The sequence below is a fragment of the Bos javanicus genome, chromosome 19 (assembly GCF_032452875.1).
Source record: "Bos javanicus breed banteng chromosome 19, ARS-OSU_banteng_1.0, whole genome shotgun sequence".
Classification (NCBI taxonomy): domain Eukaryota; kingdom Metazoa; phylum Chordata; class Mammalia; order Artiodactyla; family Bovidae; genus Bos; species Bos javanicus.
The window spans coordinates 35208722-35233372 of record NC_083886.1 but is presented as its reverse complement, the minus strand read 5'-3'; the positions used below and the strand labels follow the sequence as shown (position 1 = coordinate 35233372).

At 42.2% G+C, this 24651-nt stretch overlaps 1 protein-coding gene across 10 annotated transcripts in view; it reads right to left on the bottom strand.

Annotated features, from left to right (window-relative positions):
* ULK2 (unc-51 like autophagy activating kinase 2) overlaps positions 1 to 23798 on the bottom strand; it is a 59401-nt gene extending 35603 nt beyond the window's left edge. For 2 of the 10 annotated variants that reach the window (XM_061391152.1, XM_061391153.1), the window contains exons 1-12: positions 23219 to 23796; positions 22228 to 22320; positions 20891 to 20932; positions 15992 to 16024; positions 15546 to 15582; positions 9748 to 9921; positions 8594 to 8667; positions 6881 to 6982; positions 5866 to 5924; positions 3908 to 3990; positions 2146 to 2193; positions 1719 to 1807 (exon numbers count right to left, since the gene is read on the bottom strand). In XM_061391152.1, coding sequence (XP_061247136.1) covers positions 1719 to 1807; positions 2146 to 2193; positions 3908 to 3990; positions 5866 to 5924; positions 6881 to 6982; positions 8594 to 8667; positions 9748 to 9921; positions 15546 to 15582; positions 15992 to 16024; positions 20891 to 20932; positions 22228 to 22320; positions 23219 to 23308 — 924 coding nt within the window. In that variant the 5' untranslated portion in view covers positions 23309 to 23796. The other 8 variants (XM_061391155.1, XM_061391160.1, XM_061391162.1 and 5 more) reach the window with 7 other exon arrangements.
* Between the last annotated feature and the right edge of the window lie 853 nt (positions 23799 to 24651).

Sequence of the window (24651 nt, the reverse complement as noted above, 5' to 3'; positions counted from 1 at the left end):
GAAGCGACTTGGCAAGCACATACAAAGTTCTGAGCATCTATAATAACTACGCCTCCCCTGCCCGCCACATCCTCTCCCTGCTCCTATGAGCAATGGTATGCTCTTCCAGCAGCCCAAGCACTCCTCTTTTGCTCTCCCTTTCAACACATCTCATCCAACAAAAAACCCAACATGTGTTGTCCTGTCAAAGCACTTTCCCACTTGCATTCCCCTGGTGACCCCTTCTCTGTCTCCTCCCATGGTTGTCCAGCCACCCCAGAGGCCTCCGCATACCCAGGTCCTCCCCTGCCCTCCCCTCTCCAGCACACACTGTGCTCTCCACACCCCTTGTCACCTTGCATCACATACATGCTCCATCACGGCAGCTACAGTCATCATGTACCCACCACATACTGCCACCCACCCTGCAACCAGAGGGTAACCAGGCCTATGTTACAGATGAGGAGCTGACCTTCCCAGCAGGTTACAGGGGCAAGGGGCAGGGCCAGACACAGTCTGCAGTCTCTCCCTGACAGTGCACTTCCTCAAACTCTTCCCACTCATTCCATATTCAGTGTTTTTCTTTATTCCAGACTGAAACAGGAAATATACGACACTTTTTTTCCCTCTTAGTCTTTAAATCCACGGGAATATAACGTAAGTCTTCTTAGCCCTCTGCCTTTCTATTTGGTCTGAGTTGGCAGGCTGTGCAGAAGGGCTTTGCCAGTGTTAGGGCTCAGTCATGTGCCATAGGCTGCTCCAGCCTCTGCCTTCACCAGGGGCCATAGGGTCTCCCTGGAAAACAGGAATAACAGCACCTGCCACTGCCTGAGTATTACCGTGTGCTGAGCAGTGCGGTCAGTGCTTTTCCTCTTTATCCTTAAAAATGCCATGAAGCATGTAACTTATGCTCACTTTACTCAGACTCAAAGAGACTGAGTCACCTGTCGCAGGCAACATGGTGAGTCACGAATGTGGACATATCCAAGCCCAGACTCTTGAGCAGCAGGCTGCTAACCCCCAGCCAGCTTCCTGTGCAGCTCCCCAGCCCCACTGCCAGCAGAAGTCAAGAAATGCGTGTCTGCAAGCCAATCTGAAAAATGCCCATAGAGGCTGACACAATGGCCTCTGGACTTTGACTTGTGAAAAGTTTCAAGGTCACAACTCTCTCAGGCAGCAAGAGAGATGTGGGGGAAAGTCCAGGAAAGCACAGAAGAGGGAAAGACCTGGAGGAGCAAAGCAGGAGGAAGGCGTTCTCAGGACCAGGAAGAAGCACTGAGTCTGGAGGGAGGGAGCTGCAGGGGAGCAGCTCACAGGGCCTGTTGCCATGATGACAGGGTCTCAGGCCCAAAGGGCACTCCTCTACCACTGGAGTTCTGTGTGTACTAACTCTCCAGACTGATGTTTATGACATTCATAAAATAAATACAAAGCTACCTATCTACCTGTCACAGTGAAACCCTTCCCAACCTTACTGAGCATGAAAAGGTGAGAGCACTGTGTTCCTGGTTCAGAGGAAGGCAGCCCTGAGAGGTACTGTGTTCTGCTGAAGTGTGCACATCTAGGTAGGGGCAGATTCCAAACTGGGATCTTCAGCAACAAGGCTCCCTGCTCAGGCCTCAGCCGCGCTAGGGAACTCCATACATAAAGAGAACACCCATAACATATCTGCAGCTCTGTCTGTGAGCAGATGCACTAGCACAGACCCTACAGTCACTTCTAAGAACCCCAGGACTTACTGGTGGAGACACGAAACGACAGGACGGAGAGCTGCCGTAGGAGCCTCCAGAGGCAGAGCCGGCATACATGGGCACCGGGACTGGGCAGGCTGGGGAGAAACACCAGGGGAAGAGAGGCTACTGAGTGTAATTATGTGAGTCATCCACTAAAAAACCCACAACTGCCACAGCTTCATGTTGACCAGAAATTCACATCCACATACTCCCATGGATGACACTAACAACACAGCAATTACTGAACTATTTCAACTTGGATGTAGAAGGAAAAACAGAACTGTAACTAAATAAACACAACTATAGGTATTTAAGAAAAGCCCAATGAAATCTTGAGAAGCACATAAAAGATTAATTTCGTGATATCAAATACTAATTTTTCCTTATGGTTGCATTTACTTGTTTAGTAAAAATGTAAAAAGTGGGTACTCACATTTTTTTGCTGGAACTTGCTCAAGGAAAGGATGGCTGAAAAATGCTTCTGTAATGAAAATGAGAATGCAACCTTTAAACTGACATTGATTTTGGCAGACAGGTTGATCTTGTCAATGTAGTCAACATAGTACCCTTGAAATCATATATAATTATTACTGTTGTTTAGTTGCTAAGTCATGTCCAACTCTCTTTTGCAACCCCATAGACTCCGCCAGGCTCCTCTGTCCATGAGATTTCTCAGGCAAGAACACTGGGGTGGATTGCCATTTCCTTCTCCAGGGGATCTTCCCAACCCAGGTATGGAACGCAGGTCTCCCATATTAGCAGGCAGATTCTTTACCACTGAGCCACCAAAGAAGCTCATAATTATTATTACCTTCTTTATACAAACACAATTTCCTTTCAATGTAACAGCATGTTATTTTTGTAAATCATCTATAAAAATCATCAAATTGTAAATAGTTCTCAATCAATGAAAATTTAAAAGTAATGGCTGTGAATTCTCCAAATGCCCATTACTAACACAGTACCACCAAGATGACTAAAGTGGATCTGTCCTCTTGCGTGGCTGTCTTCAAGTAGACGACAACACAGAGAACCGCAGCCAGGCCCTCGTTAAGCACATATGTGAACTACGGCTGTCAACTGTCCTGACAAGAAGTCTTAGGCAGCTCATTTGTAAATTCCATCCTTCTATCCCAGAAGAAGTATTCCTACAGCTGGTTTCACGTTTTTAAAAAAGCTATTAATTTGATTTAGTTCCTTCAGCTATTCACCAAGGATAAAACCTACACAGTAAGCCTGCTAATTAGATAAAGATAAATAGGTAGGTGAGTACATGAAAGTTTATTATTTTACTCTCTTTTCCTGTATGTATAATTTATTTCATTATTTCTTTAAAAGCCCACAAAGACCATCTCATTTATCATTAGGTCTCCAAATTATGTGCTACTAAATAGCACAGAGTGGACAAGGAGAATAGCACAGCATGGAAATTTGCCGGATTAATACAAGATCAGGAGTGAGATTAACTCAGATTTAGTCTAAATGACCTCACTCTCTGAAGCACTCAGTTCATGGCCTCAGTAGAAAGTAGTTCTAACAATTTCTGTATAGGGAGTAAGATGAAATAATCTGGATATATCTTTTCTGAAACTTCTATAAAAACTGAAATTAAACTTTAGATCATGCAATTGGTAAATATTTCTATCTTTAAAAGAAAGAAATTAAATGGACATTGCCCAGTAACCATGAGAAAAATGGGCCAATAATGAAATGACATACAGGATAATAGTTTGCAAATTATTGATTATATTAAATATTTGTTATTCTTTCCATACATTTACAAAATATGTAAAAAGGAAAAACAGAGATAGAAAGAAAAGTAAAAATGAATTTCATTTTCCTCTGAAACCTCTACAGTATCTTAAAAAAATAGTTTTTCATGTGGTTGCCAAGAGGAGAAAGGAGGGTAAGGAGGGACTGGGAGTTGGGGATTAGCAGATGTGAACTACTATATATAGAATGGATAAACAATAAGGTCCTACTGTGTAACAGGGAAATATATTCAACAACCTGTGATAAACCATAATGAAAAAGAATATATATGTGTGTATAATAGAATCACTTGGCTGTACATCAGATACTAAAAAACACTGTATATCAACAATACTTCAATAAAACATAAATTAAGAAAAAAAAAAACTTTTCAAAATACACAAAATTAGAAACCAGATACAAAATTTGAAAATATTACTTACCAAAGTCCATTCTATCTTTTTGGTTTCTCTGAAGCAAACCCAAAAGAAGATTAGCCAAATAAGGTGATGTTTCTCTGGGAATGCTGCAGGGGAGGGGAAAAAAAAAAACACTAAAGTGGTGAGTTTATATATATTAACTACACAACTTTTGCTTTCATTATGGTAAATGAAAATGTATATGCAGTTTCACAAATACCACATTTTATACCAAGACAACCATGATAAAGCCTCATTCCTTAAAAGAGAAACAACCCACTAAGCAGCTGCCTCTGAGAAGCAGCATCAGTCTGGGAAGACTCTTGTCTTGAGATTCTTACTGCCTTTGTCAGAACATCTGCAGGACAAAGCCTCTCAGAAGCACAGCCACCTTGAGTTTTAACACAACTTCAACCTGGCACCGAGAGTTGCTACAGAGTTCTCTGTTAAACAATGAGCAACCTCCAATTCTGCCTGGAAAAGGGTAGAGCTTAAATAAATACAAATGTCTGCAAACAAATGCTATACATAAGTTAAAAATAGCCACAGAACAATTTGCAAAGTAACTTGTACTGAACTATATGTGTGCAGAAGCACCAGTAAGTACCAGACATGGAACAAAAGACTGGTTCAAAATTGGGAAAGGAATACGACAAGGTTGTATATCATCACCTTCCTTATTTAACTAATACACAGAGAACATCACACGAAATGCTGGGCTGGATGAATCACAAGCTGGAATTAAGATTGTCGGTAAAGCTATCAATATGCAGATGACATCACTCTAATGGCAGAAAGCGAAGAGGAACTAAACAGCCTCTTGATGAAGGTGAAAGAGGAGAGTGAAAAAGCTGACTTGAAACTCAACATTCAAAAAATTAAGTTCATGGCTTCACTTCATGGCAAATAGAAGGGGAAAAAGTGGAAAACAGTAGCAGACTTTATTTTCTTGGGCTCCAAAATCACCATGGACAGTGCATTAAATTTCACTGCAGCCATGAAATTAAAAGACACTTGCTCCTTGGGAAAAAAGCTATGACAAACCCGGACAGCCTATTAAAGAGTAAAGGTATCATTTTGCCAACAAAATTCTGTATGATCAAAGCTATGGTTTTTCCAGTAGTCATGGTACGAATGTGAGAGTTGTACCATAAAAAAGTCTGAGCACTGAAGAATTGATGCTTTTGAATTGTGGTGCTGGAGAAGACTCCTGAGACTCCCTTGGACAGCAGCAAGATCAAACCAGTCAATCTTAAAGGAAATCAACCTTGAATATTCATTGGAAGGACTGATGTTAAGCTAAAGCTCAAATACTTTGGCCATCTGATGTGAAGACCCAACTTATTGGAAAAGACCCTGATGCTGGGAAAGACTGAAGGCAAAAGCAGAAGAAGGTGGCAGAGGATGAAATGGTTAGATAGTATCACCAAGTCAATGGACATGAATTTGAGCAAACTCCGGGTGACAGGGGAGGACAGGGAAGCCTGATATACTGCAGTCCATGGAGTCACAAACAGTCAGATACAACTTAGCAACTGAACAACAGAATAAATATATATACATAAATAAGCAGTCAAACATGTAAAGAGAACTCACACCAAAAATATTTCTAAAGAAAAAAAATTTCAAAAGGTACACAGCAAACTCTTGTTCTCCGTAAGAGCAGGGGAAGCCCAGCCACTTTCTGCTTTACACCCATCTATTCTGTTTGCATTTCCCTCCCTTCTCTCAAAAAAACACACATAACTTCTATAGGTTTTTATTCTGAATAAACTTAACACTTTAAAAAGAAAGAAAAGGGCACAGCACATGGGCATGCATGATGCTCTAGTAGCTTTCTAATTTCCTGTTAAAATGAATGCTCTCTTTACTGCTAACTGGAAAAAAGATGCAATAATGGAAAAACATACATAAAACACACAGAATTCAGATAAATAACACAGTATTGACAAAGTAAAACCCAGTGTAATCAAGACACATACCTAGGCATTAAGTTCCTGTTTTTTTCATAAAACATCCTTAGGTCTTGAGGACTATTAGCCTGTTAAAAAAAAGAAGAAGAAAATGGTTTAATTTCCTAAAAAACCAAGTGCAAAAACTCCAAATTACATGATGGATGCTCATATTCTTGCAATAGAATAGAGACTGAATTTGAAAGCCATGGACTCCTGAGGGAGCCATCGATGGGCACAAGGAACTTCTAACACCTCTGACACTGTACAGATTCTGCACATCTGGGCATAATGTATTTTTCTGAGGTCAGATTCTCAGAGAGGCCTGAGGCTCAGAAGAGTGACTACTCTGGAGGTTACATGGCCCATCCAACAGGTGTGCTGTGTGAAGTCAGGTGCAATGTACCTTCAAGGGAGTCAAGCCAGAGAACTAAGAAAGTGCTCCTTTCCAGCCTCTCCAGAACACAACACAGCAGCCTCCCTGTAAGAGCTGCTGAATTACTGAAGTTGCCTCTGCCTTTGAACCAGGCTAGGAAATCAAGTGTTCAACCTGCTGTGTCACTGACTTTTAATGCCATCTTGGGCAAATTATTTCTCTCTGTTTTAGTTTTCAAATTTAAAAAACTGTCTCTGTAACTGGCCAATATGAACTCAAGAAGAATCATTGTGATCATATGCTAGAAGAGCTCTTTCTGACAGAATGTTAAGGGAGAGGCAGACCTACCTAAGATAAATTGTGTAAAACCTAAACAATGACCTCTCCTCCAGGAGAGGCAGGAGGAGAGCTGTTACCCATTTTCCCAGACCTGCCCCCGCCCTCACACGGATTCCCAGACCCCAAATCCAGGCTAAGCAGGAAGCGCTAATATCACCATTCACACCTATTTCCCACGGGGTTGTAAGCCTGAGCTGGAGAACCTAGTATTACCTAGTATTAACCCCTACACTGTTCAAGGGCCAACCGCATTCCCCATTTTATAAGTCAAAGGCAACTGCAAAATGAAAAGAGCCCCGAACTAAGTATACCTGAAAAGAGTCACGGTACCTGAAAAGGTGGCTTTCCAACGAGGCACTGATATATCACTGTCCCGATGCTCCACAAGTCGGCCTTGGCATCATAATGTTGAGACATGATAACCTCAGGAGCCTGGGGAGAAAGCAATTCAAGAGACGTGCATAATGTCAGTTACATAATTGACCTGCATGTGTTAACTGGAGAAGATCACACTCCTAACAAAACTACAACAATAAAAACAACACACTGTGATACTGCCCTAATCAAATGATACTGCAACCAATATAGACCCACATTCTTACACTGAGGTTTACTGGCAAGTCCCCAAAACAACACTGGAGGAAAAGCAGCAGGTTGCAGAAAGAAAATATTTCTATATAATAGTATGGACACACAAAATACACAAAGAGCATTAAAATAGTAACAAAGAGTACACCCCAATCCCAGGACCAGGGTTACTTCTGGGATGGGAGAGTAGGAGAGTGAGAAGGGTGGGTTACAGAAGGTACATGAACCACTTTCGAAATATATCATTTCCTCTAAAAGAAGACCAAGGTGAACACGGTAAAATGTTAACTGTCGAATGCGGATGGTAGGCACACAAATGTTTGCTACATTTAGTCCTATTTCCGCCACTTAAAACTCTAAAATAGCGGAAAATCTATTAGGCAAAACATAATAAAAACAGTCTTAAAAGCAAACAAAAAGTCTCTGATACTTTGTTACAGCTGTTTTCTCCCCTCTCATTAGATGTTGCTTTCTAAAACTACCGTCAATCAAGGCAAGCATTGACTGGAAATGCTAAATACACTGAATGACAATGACATTTTATTTTCTAGGCATAACATTTTTATTTATTGTTCCTAGTAAACTTCTTACTGGGTCAACTTCCTTTAATAATCAGCCCAAGTACTCTCTCTATCCTCAAGGCTGTAAGTTCAAGACTGAACTGATTTCACACTCGAGAAGTACAAAGTAGCATTTAATTATATTAAATTATAAGATTTACTATATAAGCAGTAAGGTTATGATCAAGAAAAAGTAAACCTAACACAAAATTTTTTTGAACTTTGAGTACTAGTTCCCTTGATCTCAAAGTTGATTTTACATTAGAAGAAACCCTAACTGAACATAAACCTATTTTAAATTCAAACTGAATTAGGTTCATTTACTTCACAGGATTCTGAAGCTCCAGAATCAAGGTGTTTCCAGGCTTACCACCTCACATTAGTTCAGAAGTGTCACAGCCTTACCCTATTAGACCTGACAGTAACCACAGGAGAGGATAAAGAAGAAAAGTAAGATTTTTCAGCTGTTACATGTGACACGAATGGGAAACATTTCTATAGTATAGGGATCCTGTCAAAAGAGACAACATGCAAAGGATGACTACAACCTATAGGTGAAGATATGCCCCAAAAGATTTTTTTAAGTATTCCTGAAATTACACATCATGTATAGCATGACCATACTTCATCAATTTTTATTTCTAATTTAATCTAATAGAAGATTTCTACCATAACTAATCATGTTAAAAAATAAATGCCAATGGGCAAAGATGACTTTTATAGTCCACTAGGCTAAAGCGAAAGACGTGTGTATTACAGCATTTCAGTAATATAATTAACATTTGTAAATACTAAAACCTCAGACTATGATAAAAATCACATCTTAGTTGGAAACAAGCTTTATACTTAAATCCCAATGCTTCCTGCTGTAAACACAAAGGATGCAAACACTCACCATGTACATTGGGGACCCGCATAGTGTGGCAGCCATCATGTTACTATGCAAGTAACGAGCAAAACCAAAATCAGCTGTTTCACAAAATAAAAGGGAGAAAGTCAAATGATACCTTTGCCCACACTTAACACAGATCATGATTCTTTAAGATACAAGCAGGCACAAAAGAACTATGAGAAACTAAAGCTTATTGACTTAGACTGTCCACCAAAGAAAGAAGTGGCCACCTCACTTTCAACAAGTTAAATAATGGTAGTAGCCACCAATGGCACAGGTCACTGCTCTGCCAGTTTTGTAACCCAGAAGGGAGTTCCTCGCTTTGCAAGAGAAAATGCCAATAATAGTAAATGATTCATTAATAAAGCTCTCATTAAAATATCAACACCAGGTACAGAGTTTGAGCTGTTTTCATCCTCCTCCAGATACCAGATGTAACCTATATAATAACAGACATTTCTTAAAATACTGGTAAAAAATTGTTTTTCCAACAACCATGAGAACAGCTTTAAAAAAAAATCTAGCATTACCAAGTGCTTCAAATAATCCTGAGAGTGCTAAAGTGTTAGTCTCTCAGTCGTGTCCAACTCTTAGTGACCCCATAGACTGTACAGCCCACCAGGCTCCTTTATCCATGGGATTCTCCAAGCAAGAATACTGGAGTGGGTAGCCATTTCCTTCACCAGGGGATCTTCCCCACCCAGGGACCGAACCCAGGTCTCCCACACTGCAGGTAGATTCTTTACCATCTGAGCCATGTCTGCCTTGAGTGAGCTAAAAAAAAAAAAAACCTTCCAAATAAGAAGCCTGAACTAAATGGTCTCTCAGATCCCTTAGGTTAAAATCCCATGAGCTGTGAAGAATCAGGGTATTAATTTGCTGCCAGCAACGCAATGTGTTAGCTTCCATCTGATGAAGAGAAGCATCTCCTGCTGAGATTCCTACTCGGAGCCCTGGTGCAGGCCCATCAGCCCTTTCTGAAATTTAGCACCTGCTGCCAACAATGTAAAGCATTCCCACATCCAAATGGACTTCAGTGAACAGAACAAAAATCTCAAAAGTGTCTCAACAAAATTCATCATTCTCACTGAACTAAAATTACCTAAGAATACTGAGTCTCAAAAGTGTTCTTTGAGTGAAACAACATAGCCACATACCTATTTTGATGCGAATACCACTGACACTGGACTTCTTGCGACTGGCGTAGGACAGCAGGATGTTCTGGGGCTTGAGGTCCCTGTGGATGATGCCCTTGCTGTGCAGGATGCGCATGGCAGCTGCGATCTGATGCAGAAACACTCTGATGGTGTCCTCGCTGAGCGTGCCCTTAGCTGGGAGAAAAGGCATTCCATAAACACTTAAGCCTACAAAACCAAGTCTCATCTGTGGGAGTAAGGAATGGGAATTCACTTTTTCTCATTGTTTTTACTCTAACAATTTAAGTCTATGAAGAGGTATCAAATATCTCAAAAATTTTAATCAACTTATTGTAAAGAGAACTGATTTATGTTTATATCTTCTATTCTCATCAGCGATCCTTTATGGTTTTCTTTTCCCACTTTGACAACAGATGCTTAGCAAATGCGAGTTTCCTCCACAAGCCAAAAATAAGTCCCCTTCACATCAAGTACTTGGGATAAATGTCCATATTTAACCCCAAACACTACCTGAGTACAAATTAAAAACACATGATATGCTTGGCTGGCGAGACTAAGGCATTACCCCCAACTGGACCTGTCAGGGGGCCGAGGCCCACACCTGTCTCCTTTTCACCTCCCAGAGGCACCTCTCCTAACCAAAGACACCTGTAAGAAGCTGCGTCTTCACTGCTACCAAGAGGTGGTGGGGACACGACTGGAGAGTCATCGCTATCCAGCAAACAGCCACGCCCACACATGCACACCAGAGCATGGCTGGATGTGGAGTCAGGCTGCCTTTGTTCAAATCCCAGTTCTTCCACTTACTAATACTCACTGCACAGCCATGGAAGTTGACCCCTCTGTGCCAACTCCTCTACAGAAAACTGAAAACAGACTAACCATGTGGGGCTGTTGCAACATTCAAACAAGACAGCACGTTTAATCATAAAGACTTAAGGAAAACACCTGGCATGTAATAAGTACTCAAAGGTAAAGTGAAAGTGCAAAGTGTCAGTCGGACCAACTCTTGTGACCCCCTGGATCGTGGCCCACCAGGCTCCTCTGTCCAAGGAATTCTCCAGGCAAGAATACTGGAGTGGGTTGCCATTTTCTTCTCCAGAGGATCTTCCCGACCCAGGGATCAAACCTGGGTCTCCTGCACTGCAGGCAGATTCTTTACCATCTGAGCCACCAGGGAAACAAGGTAGTCAGTACACAAATGTGTATTTTATAACAGTGGATCTAAAAGTCAAAAGTCCAATTCCTTCAATCTACATTAGGTATTTAATATCCGGGCCCCCATTTTGACTTCTTTGGCTCAGATGGTAAAGAATCTGCCTGCAATGCAGGAGACCCAGGTTCAATCCCTAGGTCGACCCCATTTTAGAGTCTCTGTGAACATACTTCTGCCCATACAACTCTAGAACATGTTCTTTATAACCTTCTCTTATGCACTTAAAACTAGGAAAGACAGAAATAACACTAATACACTGAACAAGTGAAATATTACTTTTAAAATCATTTTAATGAGTGACATTTTGTCCTTAATATCTTCAACAGTGGAAACAGTGACAGACTTAATTTTGGGGGCTCCAAAATCACCAAAGATGGTGACTGCAGCCATGGAATTAAAAGATGCTTGCTCCTTGGAAGAAAAGTTATAACCAACCTAGACAGCATATTCAAAAGCAGAGACATTACTTTGCCAACAAAGGTCCATCTAGTCAAAGCTATGGTTTTTCCAGTAGTCATGTATGGATTTGAGAGTTGGACTATAAAGAAAGCTGAGCACCAAAGAATTGATGCTTTTGAACTATGGTGTTGGAAAAGACTATTGAAAGTCCCTTGGACTGCAAGGAGATCCAACTAGTTCATCCTAAAGGAAATCAGTCCTGAATATTCCTTGGAAGGACTGATGCTGAAGCTGAAACTCCAATACTTTGGCCATCTGATGCGAAGAACTGACTCATTTGAAAAGACCCTGATGCTGGGAAAGATTGAAGGCGGGAGGAGAAGGGGACAACAGAGGATGAGATGGTTGGATGGCATCACCAACTCAATGGACATGAGTTTGAGTAAACTCCGGGAGTTGGTGATGGACAGGGAGGCCTGGTGTGCTGCAGTCCATGGGGTCACAAAAAGTCAGACACGACTGAGCGACTGAACTGAGTATCTTCAAATGAACTAAATCCCCATGGTTTAAAAATTACCAAATACTTTTTTCTGTGAGGGCTATTTTCATCTGCTTTTAAAAATTCCTTGGGGTTCTTTCCCTGATGCTCACTATTAAAAAGAAAAATCCAAATGCATTAAAACATACAAAAAGTGAAAGCTTCCTTGCTCCCCTCCCTAGAGATGAATGAACACTGTTAAACTCTGAAGTACGTTCTCCCGGTTCTCCCAGCTCTACTGACACTTCCCTTGCAGATGAACGCAACGATGACAGCACATTAGTGGGAGGGTCAAAGCAACAACTGGCGGAGAAGGCGATGGCACCCCACTCCAGTACTCTTGCCTGGAAAATCCCATGGATGGAGGAGCCTGGTGGGCTGCAGTCCATGGGGTCCCACAGAGTTGGACACGACTGAGTGACTTCACTTTCACTTTTCACCTTCATGCCTTAGAGAAGGGAATGGCAACCCATTCCAGTGTTCTTGCCTGGAGGATCCCAGGGACGGGGGAGCCTGGTGGACTGCTGTCTATGGGGCCTCACAGAGTCAGACACAAATGAAACGACTTAGCAGCAGCAGCAGCAAATCAACAACTGGAGCTTTACTGCTGTAACATTTTAAATTACACTGAAGCAATAAAAATGGATGGTACGGCTTTTTCCATCTCATTCATTTACATTTTCATTTTAGGGCTTAGAAAACTTTTGCTACTGTCAATGACTGCAGCTGCTTAGAACTTGTATCTTTGCCCCATGATACATGCAAGTTTATCCGATTCAGAGACCAAATTCTAACACTGTTTCTGTGCAGAAAAATTAATGATCTCATTTAGGCTGTTTCTGGGCACAAACTACAGTAGAAATTCACGTATTTCTATGAACACGGAATGCCTACTCTCAACACAATCCCACAAACTGAAATTCTCTTGGTAAAAGCTTAACATTTTAAAGGCACAGCCAACATGAAAACTCTCAGACGGATGAACTCCTGAGCAGTTGGCCCTGACAGGGCAGGCTCAGCCGTGGCTGCCAAACTGAAGGTATCTGCTAAAAATAATGTTAAAGTACAACTTACCAATTACTTTCCAACTTCCCTTATTTTAACTTGCAATCAAAAGAATTTGTTTTTTATCTTTTGAAGATGTGAAAGGCACTTTATCAAAGCAAATACAAGGACTAAATGGGTGTCTTGTGATTTAATGGCATTATGCCCTCCAGACCTCTGACAGATCTTCTTGATCAATGCTCCCCAACAGAAACATAATGTGAGCCTTATACATACCTTAACATCTCCTAGTAGCCACATTTTCAAACATGAAAAGAAACTGGTGAAATAATATCTATTTAACCTAGTACTTCCAAAATATCATTTCAGCCTATAATCAACATTAAAAATCTTGATATAATCACTCTTTCTTTCAAAATGCAATGTGTGTTGCATATCACAGCATACCTTTCAATAGCTCAACAGCCCCATGTGGTCAGTGGCTACTGTAGTGGACAGTACAGCTCTAGACAATGCCTTGAGTACCTAAGTTATTCGACACATCTCTTCAAGTGGCAGACAGGGGAGAGGTTAAGTATGACCATTAAGTATGACCAGCAATTAAGTGACATAACAAAGGAACTACTGCAAACCAGTCTGCCTGTCTTGACCCCAACATTCAGGTAAGCTCTTCATTCCCTGCTCTCCTGATCTAACACTACTGCTCCAGAACATCCAAAGCAGAGTTCAACATCACATATAGATTGTTGAGGAAGCTAACAAACCTGCTACAGCAGCATCAGCACCTGTGTCAGCCCACAGGCTTTCTGTTAGAAAAGAACACTGATATTCCGACAAGGAAGTGAAATAGCTAAGTGCCCCTCAGCTTGACCCCGGGGAAAGGGGCTTTTACCTGGATCGATAAGAAGTCAAGGATCTCAAGATTCAGAGGTTAACAGAAGGTAGAAGCAAGGTGTCTTCTAGCTCTAACTCCTCTCCTCCAATAGAGAAAAAAATGCCCATCTCTGAATTTTATCTACTAGCAAATGACTTTTTGAAAAACCTTTTTACCAAACTGACATAATCTGAGAGAATCTCAGGAAAAATACCAGAGAAGGCAACGGCAACCCACTCCAGTACTCTTGCCTGGAAAATCCCATGGGCGGAGGAGCCTGGTGGGTTGCAGTCCAGGGGGTCTCGAAGAGTCAGACACGACTGAGCAACTTCACTTTCACGCGTTGGAGAAGGAAATGGCAACCCACTCCAGTGTTCTTGCCTGGAGAATTCCAGGGATGGGGGAGCCTCGTGGGCTGCCGTCTATGGGGTCGCACAGAGTCGGACATGACTGAAGCGACTTAGCAGCAGCAGCAGCAGGAAAAATACAAAAAACACACATGGACTAACCTCCTGAGTTCAGAATAATGGTGGTCTCTCAGTGGGAGGGACTGGAGTAGGACTACAGAAGGGCCCTCAGGAGCTTCAACTGTATTTAGAATTTCTTTAACTATGGGGAGGACGAGAAATACTTGTGTTCTATATATTATTTCTACATGGCTTTCGAAATCTCAGCAATATTTTATATTTTAAAGATTTTAAAATCTCATTTTTTATTGTTGTTTACCTGAACATTTAAAATACACTGCTTCTCTCCTGTAAACTGCCCACACCCTTTCTGAGTGTATCTACTGATGTCTTAGTGCTTTTACGATCAATTGCCATGACCTAGTTTTAGGCTGGGAGAAGGCAATGGCACCCCACTTCAGTACTGTTGCCCGGAAAATCCCATGGATGGAGGAGCCTGGTGGGCTGCGGTCCATGGGGTTGCTAAGAGTCAGACATGACTGAGCGACTTCACTTTCACTTTCCACTTTCATGCACTGGAGAAGGAAATGGCAACCCACTCCAATGTTCTTGCCTGGAGAATCCCAGGGACGGGGGAGCCTGGTGGGCTGCAGTCCATGGGGTCGCACAGAGTCGGACACGACTGAAGCGACTTAGCAGCAGCAGTTTTAGGCTGAGAGATGAACCTTTTACTACTTTTTTATTCGTTTGTTTTGCCTATTTCCTATATACTTTCAAGGGTGAACAAGTAGGTGCTGACTTCATCTAATGTCCTTTAAAAAGTACTTTGGAGGGACACAATTTGATCTGAACACGAACACACTTTATATATGGAATTTCAAGCAACATCTAGTACTAAAACCTTACCTCTATGCCACAAAATAATGTCAAGGTTACCCTGAATCCCTTACGACATCTTTTAAAATTTACAAGCAACATTCACGTTAATAAACACATCCTAGGACATATTCTCCCACTATTTTTTTTTTTAAGGAGATGAAAGAGACTAAAGATTCACTGCCAGCCCTCAACTAGAATCCTTTGAAGAGAAATTTTGTTGGTTTTTCTCTGATGGTGAGAAACCTCACCTCTCAAACTGTCAGAGAAAGGCACACATAAACAAGTACTTATATACAAGCAAAGGAGTAAAACCACAACACACAACAGTCAGGCAGCAAAGCAACCACAATTAAACATATACAAATATTTATTGGATGTTTCTATACACGTACAGAAAACAAGGGTAGCATATTTCAGAAGTAAATGAAGATTAAACACACTATAGTACTATACTGACCACTGACAAAGTCAAAAAATTACCTTGCAAATAATCTGCCAGGTCTCCACCATTGCAATACTGATATACAAAACAAAAAGTAATTAAAATAAGACACTGATTCAAGATTATTTCAATTCATTATCAGCTTTCTTTTTTTTAATTTGGCTACATGGCATATAGTATCTCAGTTCCCTGACCAGGGATCGAACCCACATCCCCTGCATTGGAAGCTTGGAGTCTTAACCACTGGATCACCATGGAAATCCTATCAGTTAATTTTAATTAAAAATACATTTGTAATATTATAAATCCAGTCCCAAACAAATTATAAGAATCATAGAATCAACATTTTAAAATTTTATATTCCTTATAAAATAGAATCTAAATCACTGAAACTTTATTAATTCAAATTTCAAATAACCTGTCAATTTTAAGGTATGCATTAATCAAAAGAAAAAAATTAAAAAGAAACCTGGATACTACCTACCTCCATCACCAGAAAGACAGAGTTGGGTAATTCCTGAAAAGTAAACATATTATACATGGTCTAGATTAGAGAAAAAAGTAAGCAAAAATTTTAAAATAATGATTGTTAATAAAATAGTATATGTATTCATTTTAAAGAAGTAAAATGAAATCACAAAATCCATTAGTAAGTGAAATTTAAAATCCCCTAAACACTGACATAAGCATCTCAGCTTCAATGACACTAAATGGCTAATGTAGTCATCAAGAAGTTCAAGTCTATTCATGCAAAGAACTAAAGGAAGAGCAACACTAAATGTGCAGTCTCGATTCTGAAACACATGGTCTGGGATGCTTTGTCCTACCGGCCCACACACACCTGAAGGAAGCATGTACTTGCTGGGATTCTTAACTGTAATATAATACATTTCCACCTTTTTGCTTGATTATCTTCACCTCAACAGCTGGCCAATATTTACATCTGGTATGTAACCCCATACCCTTCTCCTACTCATATAATCAGAAGCTAAACACACACACAAACACACTTTACTTTGAAAAAACGGGATATCACATATAAATGTCTGAACCTTGCTTTCCTTACTCAATAATATACCAAAGAAATCCATCCAAGTCAAATGCATATGCACAAGTCTTTTTCCTAACTGTCATATGTCATTGTGTGACTATATCACCATTTAAGCTGTTTCCTACCAAGGAACATCACTTGTTTCCAGTCTGGGCCATTATAAGCAAAGCTGTATTGTTTCTTGGACATACATCCTAGTTCTCAGGCTTTTATGGCCCTCGGATAGATGTCCAGGATTCTGGGTTGTTTAGTCAAGGATGTGCAGCTCTAACATCCTTGGCAAATACTCCTCAATGACAGACTTTTTAACTCCCTACTATAAACAGGACACTGGTCCAGGCCCCGAGGGTACAGCAGTAAGACAGCAGAGTAGAATATCCTTTTCTCCCCAATCTTAAATTCTAAGAAGGGAGGGTCAGGAGCAAGTCAACAAACAAAAGCATTAAGTACACAGAGCCTGGAGATGATGATAGGTGCTTTGGGGAAGGAGGAGAAACAGGGTTGGGAGGGGACTGCAATTCCATTTAGGGTGGCTAAAGAAAGCTTCCTGAAAACATACCGTTTGAGTGAAGACATAAGGAAGGTTGAGGTGTACCTGTGCAGACAACAGACACGGCGATCCACCTGCACATATAATCTCCCTGCAGGAAGGAGGCCCTCGGCATGAGGAAAAGGGGGAAGTGGCCAAGAACCACAGGAGGCCCAAGTAGACAAAACAGAAGCAGCAACATGCAGAGAAGGGGAGACCGGGGATAGCGGGGTTTGTCTTTCACGCACAGAAACAGGAGCCCCTGCAGGACCCATGCAGATAAGGAACACACCCTGACCTGCATTACTGGGAGTACTTGGACTGTAATGCCCAGACTCTTCCTCAGGGTGGAGGCAAAGTGTCGTCACACACTCCAAAAATCATATCCAAAGCCTGACATTTGTACCAGTGACACATCTCCTCCTCAATCACACCAGTAAGAATTACTGCACTTACTACTTCTGCCAATAGGAAAGGTGAGAAGTGACATCTTTCACCTTAATTTACCTTTCTCTACTTGTTTATGAAAATTTCACCCATTTATGGCTGTATCATCTGACATAAAATAAGTCTTTCAAAACTTTTATGTCCCTACTTTTATCGCTTCTGAGTTTATCTTGACTTAAAATACCTTTCTAGGGACTTTCCTGGTAGTCCAGTGGTTGGCAGTCCTCCTGCCAATGCGAGGGACACAGGTTTGATCTCTGGTCTGGAAGGATCCCATGTGCTGCTGAGCAACTGAACCCTTGCACCACAACTACTGAGCCTGTGCTCAGCAACAAGAGAAGCCACCGCAATGAGAAGCCCGCGTACTGCAATGAAGACCCAGCACAGCCAAAAATAAAAATAAATAAAATACCCTTCTAGCTCTTAGATTACATATAGTCATATAAATATTATTCTAAGATCATTACTGCTTATTTTATATATTTAAGCTTTTGAGTCACTGAAAATTATTCTGGAAAAATGATGAGGACAGATGTCTCAGTTTGCCAGCATCATGTATTGAACGAATCTCTTTTTCACTACACTAAAAATTAACAAGAGGTAGATGTTTCCAGACCATTGACATTCATGCAGGGAAGTATTCCCAGCTGACAATACTTACCTCATGCCCAAAATACTCAAAGATATGTATCTTTCAAAAGCAGTCATGATATCACCCTCCGAACGGCTTTGCACCATCCTTGGACTAGCAATCCATCCCGTGTGAGCCCTCCACCGTCCCCTACATCACCCAGCACTCCCTCCACTCCCAGCACTCCTGCCACATCCCTTCTTCCAGGTCCTCACTCTTGTCTTTCCTGTCCGGTCCTCACAGAGGCTGCATCTGCGTGGGAAGCTGACCTGCCTATGCCCAGCCCAGCCTCCTCCCACTGTATTACATGACTATAGATTCATATATGTGTTTAGAAAACTCTAAAACAAATATAACAAACAGTGGTTATCCCTGGGAAGTGCCATATCTTTTCTAATTTATTCATTTTGATAATGCTGGAATATTTAAACTGTGAGTGAGTGAGTGAGTGAGTAAAAGTCGCTCAGTCATGTCCAACTGTTTGCAACCCCATAGACTACACAGTCCATGGAATTCTCCATGCTAGAATACCAGATCTTCCCAACCCAGGGCTAGAACTCAGGTATCCTGAATTGCAGGCAGATTCTTTACCAGCTGAGCCACTAGGGAAGCCCCATTCAAACTGTTAGCATATATTACTTTTGTAATTAGGGAAAAAGTGTTTAAATGTCATCTAAAGTGAAACCTGAGGACTACAATGTCAAAAGTTCTCAGTTCATCAAAGTGCACATAAGTCTGAGGTAGACCTCCACAAGTGGCGGCCAGTGTGAATGGTGCTCGTCTCCAGTGGATAAAATGACTGCACCCGCCTCTGCACCCCACACCCTGTACCCCAATCAGAATCCAGCGAGCAAATCTAAACTCTGTCTACTCAACAGCCAAGCGTCAAGATTATATTCATCTGACCAAGAGTTCTGAAGTCTATTTTTATAAATTAATTCCAGGAGTACACAATGCACAAAACAGTAAACATTTCTCAGCAGTCACCTTGATATTTCCAATTGTTCCACAGTTCTGGTTTCTGGAACATGTTCTCCCTAATGATATCTCATTCTGCAGCCAAAGCCAGTACTTTAAAATATTCATTTCGACAGACAAAAATCTAACTACACTCTCCACCCTGAAAGCAAAATCAACTCTGAACTTGATAGCGTTTTCTGTACCTCTCAAGAGACAGGCAAAGAAGAGTTAATATTACTTACCAATTTTTACACGAGGCACTGACTTGTACCTCGTGGTGCCCTCTATCTACAGAAACTCAGACAACTACACAAACAGCTCTGAGGAGAACCAGCATTTCAATAGGGATTGTGACATCAGATTAGTTTTGACTTTAACTGTTTTTCCCTTTTCTAGGCTGCTTTGAATTTCTCAAATGAAGGAATGAATTGTATCTATTTAAATAGGTAATAAAATATACCCACAGAGTATACATGTTCTGTATATGGAATCTGTTGTATTTTTGGAGATCACACACTGACATCAAAAACTTTAAACCTGATCGTTCTACTTGTCCCAATAATTCCAATTCTAGAAACTGAACTCACAAGACATAATCAGGTATCTTCAGAAGTTATGTATTATCCTTGGAGCATTTTTTTGTAATGGGAAAAATCTAAACATCTTACAACTTGGGTAGAGTTAAATAAATACTTTGCTGTATGATATGACTACATAAAAAATAACTATTTTTTAAAGGACATACAGAAGAGCCCACTAAAATTAATCACACTGAGAGCAAGGCCTGTTTTACAAATGCCTGGCACACAGCACCTCACCGCATGGAACCTCACAAAATGAATGAATTTGAATAATGTAAGTGTATAGGGAAATGGTTTTAGCTAGAAATAAAATAGCAGAATCACATAACACACTCATTTACTTCCTGGAATTCCACTGTCCAGACTAAGAAAACAAAAGAACAGAGTAATGTGCATCAAGCACCTGGTCGGCTGTGGAAGGAGTGGAGGGAAAAGCTGAATGCACCGCCCCTCAGGATCAGACTCCTGGAGTTCCCATCAGGTGAATACCACTAGCAAGGGTGATTCTAGGATCCAAGGATTTTAAAACACAATATGGCCCCTAAATACAAGCCAACTACTTGCTCTGGTGCTCCACCCAATAAGCAGGAATTTTCTCTAAACCTGGGCTTTTGAAAAGGATTTCCAAGGGTGATTTTGACTATACAGAAATGTTGCCTTAGAATGTAACTTCAGAATCCAGCCTTCCCACCTCCAAAAATAATACGACTCTACTGTACACAATCAACATAAACAAATCCAGGTGATGAATCTGCAGTTTCCTTGTTATCATGCCATGTTATCGCCTAATATCACCACTATTAGCAAACATTGCTTCTGCAATAAGAAAAAAAGCTCTAGTTGATTTTTCAATAGCCCAAAATAGTCCTTTCTACATTCATCACAGAAATGCCAGATCTCACGTCAATATTTCTCTACTTGACCTAAAACAACACTACTGTAGCATATTATCATTTATCAGTAAGTTTACTTATGCAGCACATTATTTTATCCTTTTGCCCTATACTATTTTATACAAATTCTTAATAAACACACAACTCCAGCTATATATCTTTTCAACAAGAAAAAAGCAATTTTTCTATTTCTATGATGACATTTAAATTTGTATGAAATGGAAGAAATTTCTATTAAGTTCCTTATTAACAAACATACATATATTTCTTTGAAAATCCAAAATAAGGTACCTGAACATCATAGAGTGCTACAATGTTTTCATGCTGAAGTTCCTGTTAAGAAAATTGAGAATTCAAAATATTTGTATTTAAGAATTGTAATTTTTCAATATGCAAATAAAATTAAGTATATACACACATTTATATCCATTTATACTATTTCTAGTATACTACACTTTTGTTACTAGTTAAAACAATTCAGTCTAATTAAGAATAACAAGAAATGTGCCTGATCAAACTACTTGGGGCAAACATTTTTTCACTGTCCTAATTTATTCTCATTTACAAAATAAAAGGTCAGTATGACCACATATTTTACTGCTAGTCTTTTAGATTTAATACATAATTTCTAACAAGAAAGGCCTAAAATTCCAAACTGCTTTTAGAAAGCATGATTTGCCTAAAAGAAAACAAAATATAATTCAACAAGCTATAATTCTTACCCAAGAGCTGTCCACAGAACAGCAGTTCTGATGAACGTTAGATGAAGGTTCCATGTTTATATTACTTTGGGATTAAACACACCTAAACCTATTTCTTCACTGCATATTTTTTTCAAATTTCTTTATAATGAATCAAGGGCTTTGTGACTCTCCAAGAAGTATTAAGTAAACATGACTTTCCACATTTATTTGACCATGGACTCCTTTCCCCCCTCAAAGCATCCCACTTGGATAATTCTGCTTATGAGTGATCTAAAAAGACAACTTCCAAGGAAAATAACTTTGCTCAATTTATAAGGAAAATAGATTACAACTGCCCCCAGTTCTCCAAAAAATATTTAACAAGAAAGGAATCAACAGAAAAAGAGAGAAATAATGCGTAAGAGAGGCCTGTGTGTAGTGGTAGTCACTCAGTCATATCCGACTCCATGCAACCCCATGGACTGTAGCCAGCCAGGCTTCTCTGTCCATGGGATTCTCCAGGCAAGAATACAGGAGTGGATTGCCATGACCTCCTCCAGGGGATCTTCCCCACCCAGGGATTGAACCTGGGTCTCCTGCACAGGAGGCAGACTCTTTACCATCTGAGCCACGAGGGAAACCTCCAAGAGATGCCTGCCTCTTCTCAAAGGACAACGCAATAACTAAGGGAAAGGAATGATGAGAAGCTAAAATCAGTTTTCATCTAATCCCTCTAAGCACTGACCAAGAGCCGCAAGCATCTATTCTTAAAAACAGCTTGCAAGTACTCAATGTTTCAAAAAACTGAGCATGCAAAAATGAGAGCAACAGGTGAACATTCTCAAACTTGGGGTCAACTACCCAAACTGGAAAGGATGTCATCTTGTGTTCATTTAAGTTTTACTCTAGTGTATCTAGTATGAAATACCCCATAAAGAAACATACCTTTAAGATTTTAATTTCCTTCCCAAGCAGTATTTGTGATTTTGACAGGTTCTTTTTATTAATACTTTTAATGGCTACCTCCCAATCAGTTTTCTGGAAAGGAAAAACAATTACTCCTGAAAATTATTCCACAGAAACAACTGAAGAGAAACAAAGAAAAAAGAATCTATAAGCATAAAGATGTTTTTAGCAAATTCATGTAATAGCACCAGGAGAAAATAGAACCCAAATTTCTAACAAGAAAATGATTTTACAAAGGTGTAGCAAGCTAACGTCCCACAAGACAGCCAGTAAAAATAAATATGAAGCCTCCGTAGTAACTAGCAATAAATGGAAAAAAAAAAAAGGACACACTTTATCTACAACGACTTAAAAGTTATGGAGGATAAGCTGGGAGATGGTTAACAGTTAACCGAAAATAGGATTTGACAGCTAGGCAGGATTAAACGATTCGTGGTGGTTTTTTTTGTTTGTTTTTTCTTTCTTGAGTTTTAAGTTATTCTCACGATAAAGGAAAACTCGGTAATATTGTATTTACTACTTTACAGGCTGAGCAACCAGGCCAGCCAGCCCTCTTCAGACCTGCCCCTTGGCTCAAACTCTCTTAGGATTATTTCCACTCCTGAGGTGCCTTTCCGAATTCTTTAGATTCTAAAACCTGCTGGGAGCCTGTTTTCAAAACAGCATAAGCTTAAAAAGAAAAAAAAAAAAAAGCTGAGCCCGCTCTCGGGTCGATTTGGGTCTCCCCGCCTCACCCCACGGCCGGCCGTCCGCCCAGCCCAGGAACGAAGGTGGGTGGGCAGTCGGGGCTCCGCGCGGGGAAACGCGACACTGAGTTGGGGAAGCCCGGGGCTCGCGGGCCACCTGTCCATTTTCCGCTAGGTCTGCAATTCTCCGCCACCGGGGAGGGTCCGAGCGCGACCGGACCGGCCCCGCGCCACCCCGGCCGCAGCCTCACAGCCGCCGCAGCCCCGCCTGAGGCGGGGCTCACCTGGCGGTGCCGCCCCCGGAAGACCACGGCGAAGGCCCCGTGTCCCACGAGGTCCCGCTTGCTGTACTCGAAGTCGCCCACCACCTCCATGGCCGCGCCCCGGGGTCGGCGCGGGCGGGCGGCGATCAGCACCGCGGGCCCGCCGGCCCCGAGCGCGCCCGCCGGCCGCCGAGCTGGGGCAGCCGCGGCCCCGGGCCTGGGCGGGCGCTCATGCCGAGAGGCCGGGCAGAAACCGGGAAGCGCCGCGCAGGGCCGGGGTCAGCGAGGCCTGGCCCGGCCCCGGCCGCTCCTCATGCCGGCCGCCGCCGGCCGCTGACTCCCTGACGAAGCGGGCTCCCTGAGGAAGCGGACTCGGCGCTGCCGAGCAGGGGCGGCGCCGTCGTCGTCACTGAGCACTCCCGGGGCCGCGCGAGCGCCGGGGAGAGGTGCGGGCCCCGGCGCCCCCCATCCCCGCCCGTCTGCGCGTTGGCCTCTCCGAGGGTGCGGCTCCGCCCGGCCGCCGCCCTTCGCGGGCCCGGCCTTGTGCCCTCGCCAGCCTAACCAGCGAAGGGCCCGCACGCGCGCGCCGGCCGCTCCGCGCCGACTGCCGGCCCTCCGCGACGTCAGCGCATCTTGAATGCCGCAGTGCGCGGCGCGGCGGACGCGCTACCTCCGCCGGGAAAATGAGTGCCCAGCTGCCGTTGGAGGCGGGAAGAAGCGCGCGAACCGGCGGCTCCCAGGGCTAGACCCGCGGGGAGGCGGGCTTCCGGGAAGGGGCGGCAGGAGGGACGGGGGCATCCCTGTGCAGTGTGGATCCCACTGATGCGATGAGGGCAAAGGAGCATCTCTTGTATCCAGGCCTTTCCGCGCCCTGCGAAGCCAGAGGCCTCGCCGCCAAGCCCCCACCCTTTTGCATTTACCCTCATGGGTGTGTAGGTCAGGGATCCTGCACCTTCTGCGGCCACTTGGCTTCTGTGAGGAACTGATGACAGTCCTAGAGAAATAAATGCGAATGCTCGTAGACTCAGTTTTGGTTGTTTTCAAGGCTCTAGTGAGAAACTGCTTCCCAGCCTTGGGTGTCCTGCAGCGTGGCCTCCGGCTTCCTTTGAAGGGCCTAAAAGAGTTTTCTTTCCTACCAGCTCATTAACATTCAAGTGACAAGGAACTTACTTGACACTTGAAAAGTGACAACCTTTCCCTCAGAGAGGTGTCTACCGAAATCATTTTGTAAACCTGCTTGAAAACGTCAGAAATCCCAGATCCCATAATGCACTGCATGTTCACTTGTTTAACATATCTGCTCTCAAGTCATCTCTCATTTCCAGAGTTAAACTTCCCACCCAAGGCCCTTTCCTGAACACTGATCTCTGAAGGCCCAACAGGGACCCTCAGGACATCCAACCTTGTAGCAGTCAGCCTGGGAAATCTCCAGAGAGGAACTGGCCCCTTCCTCT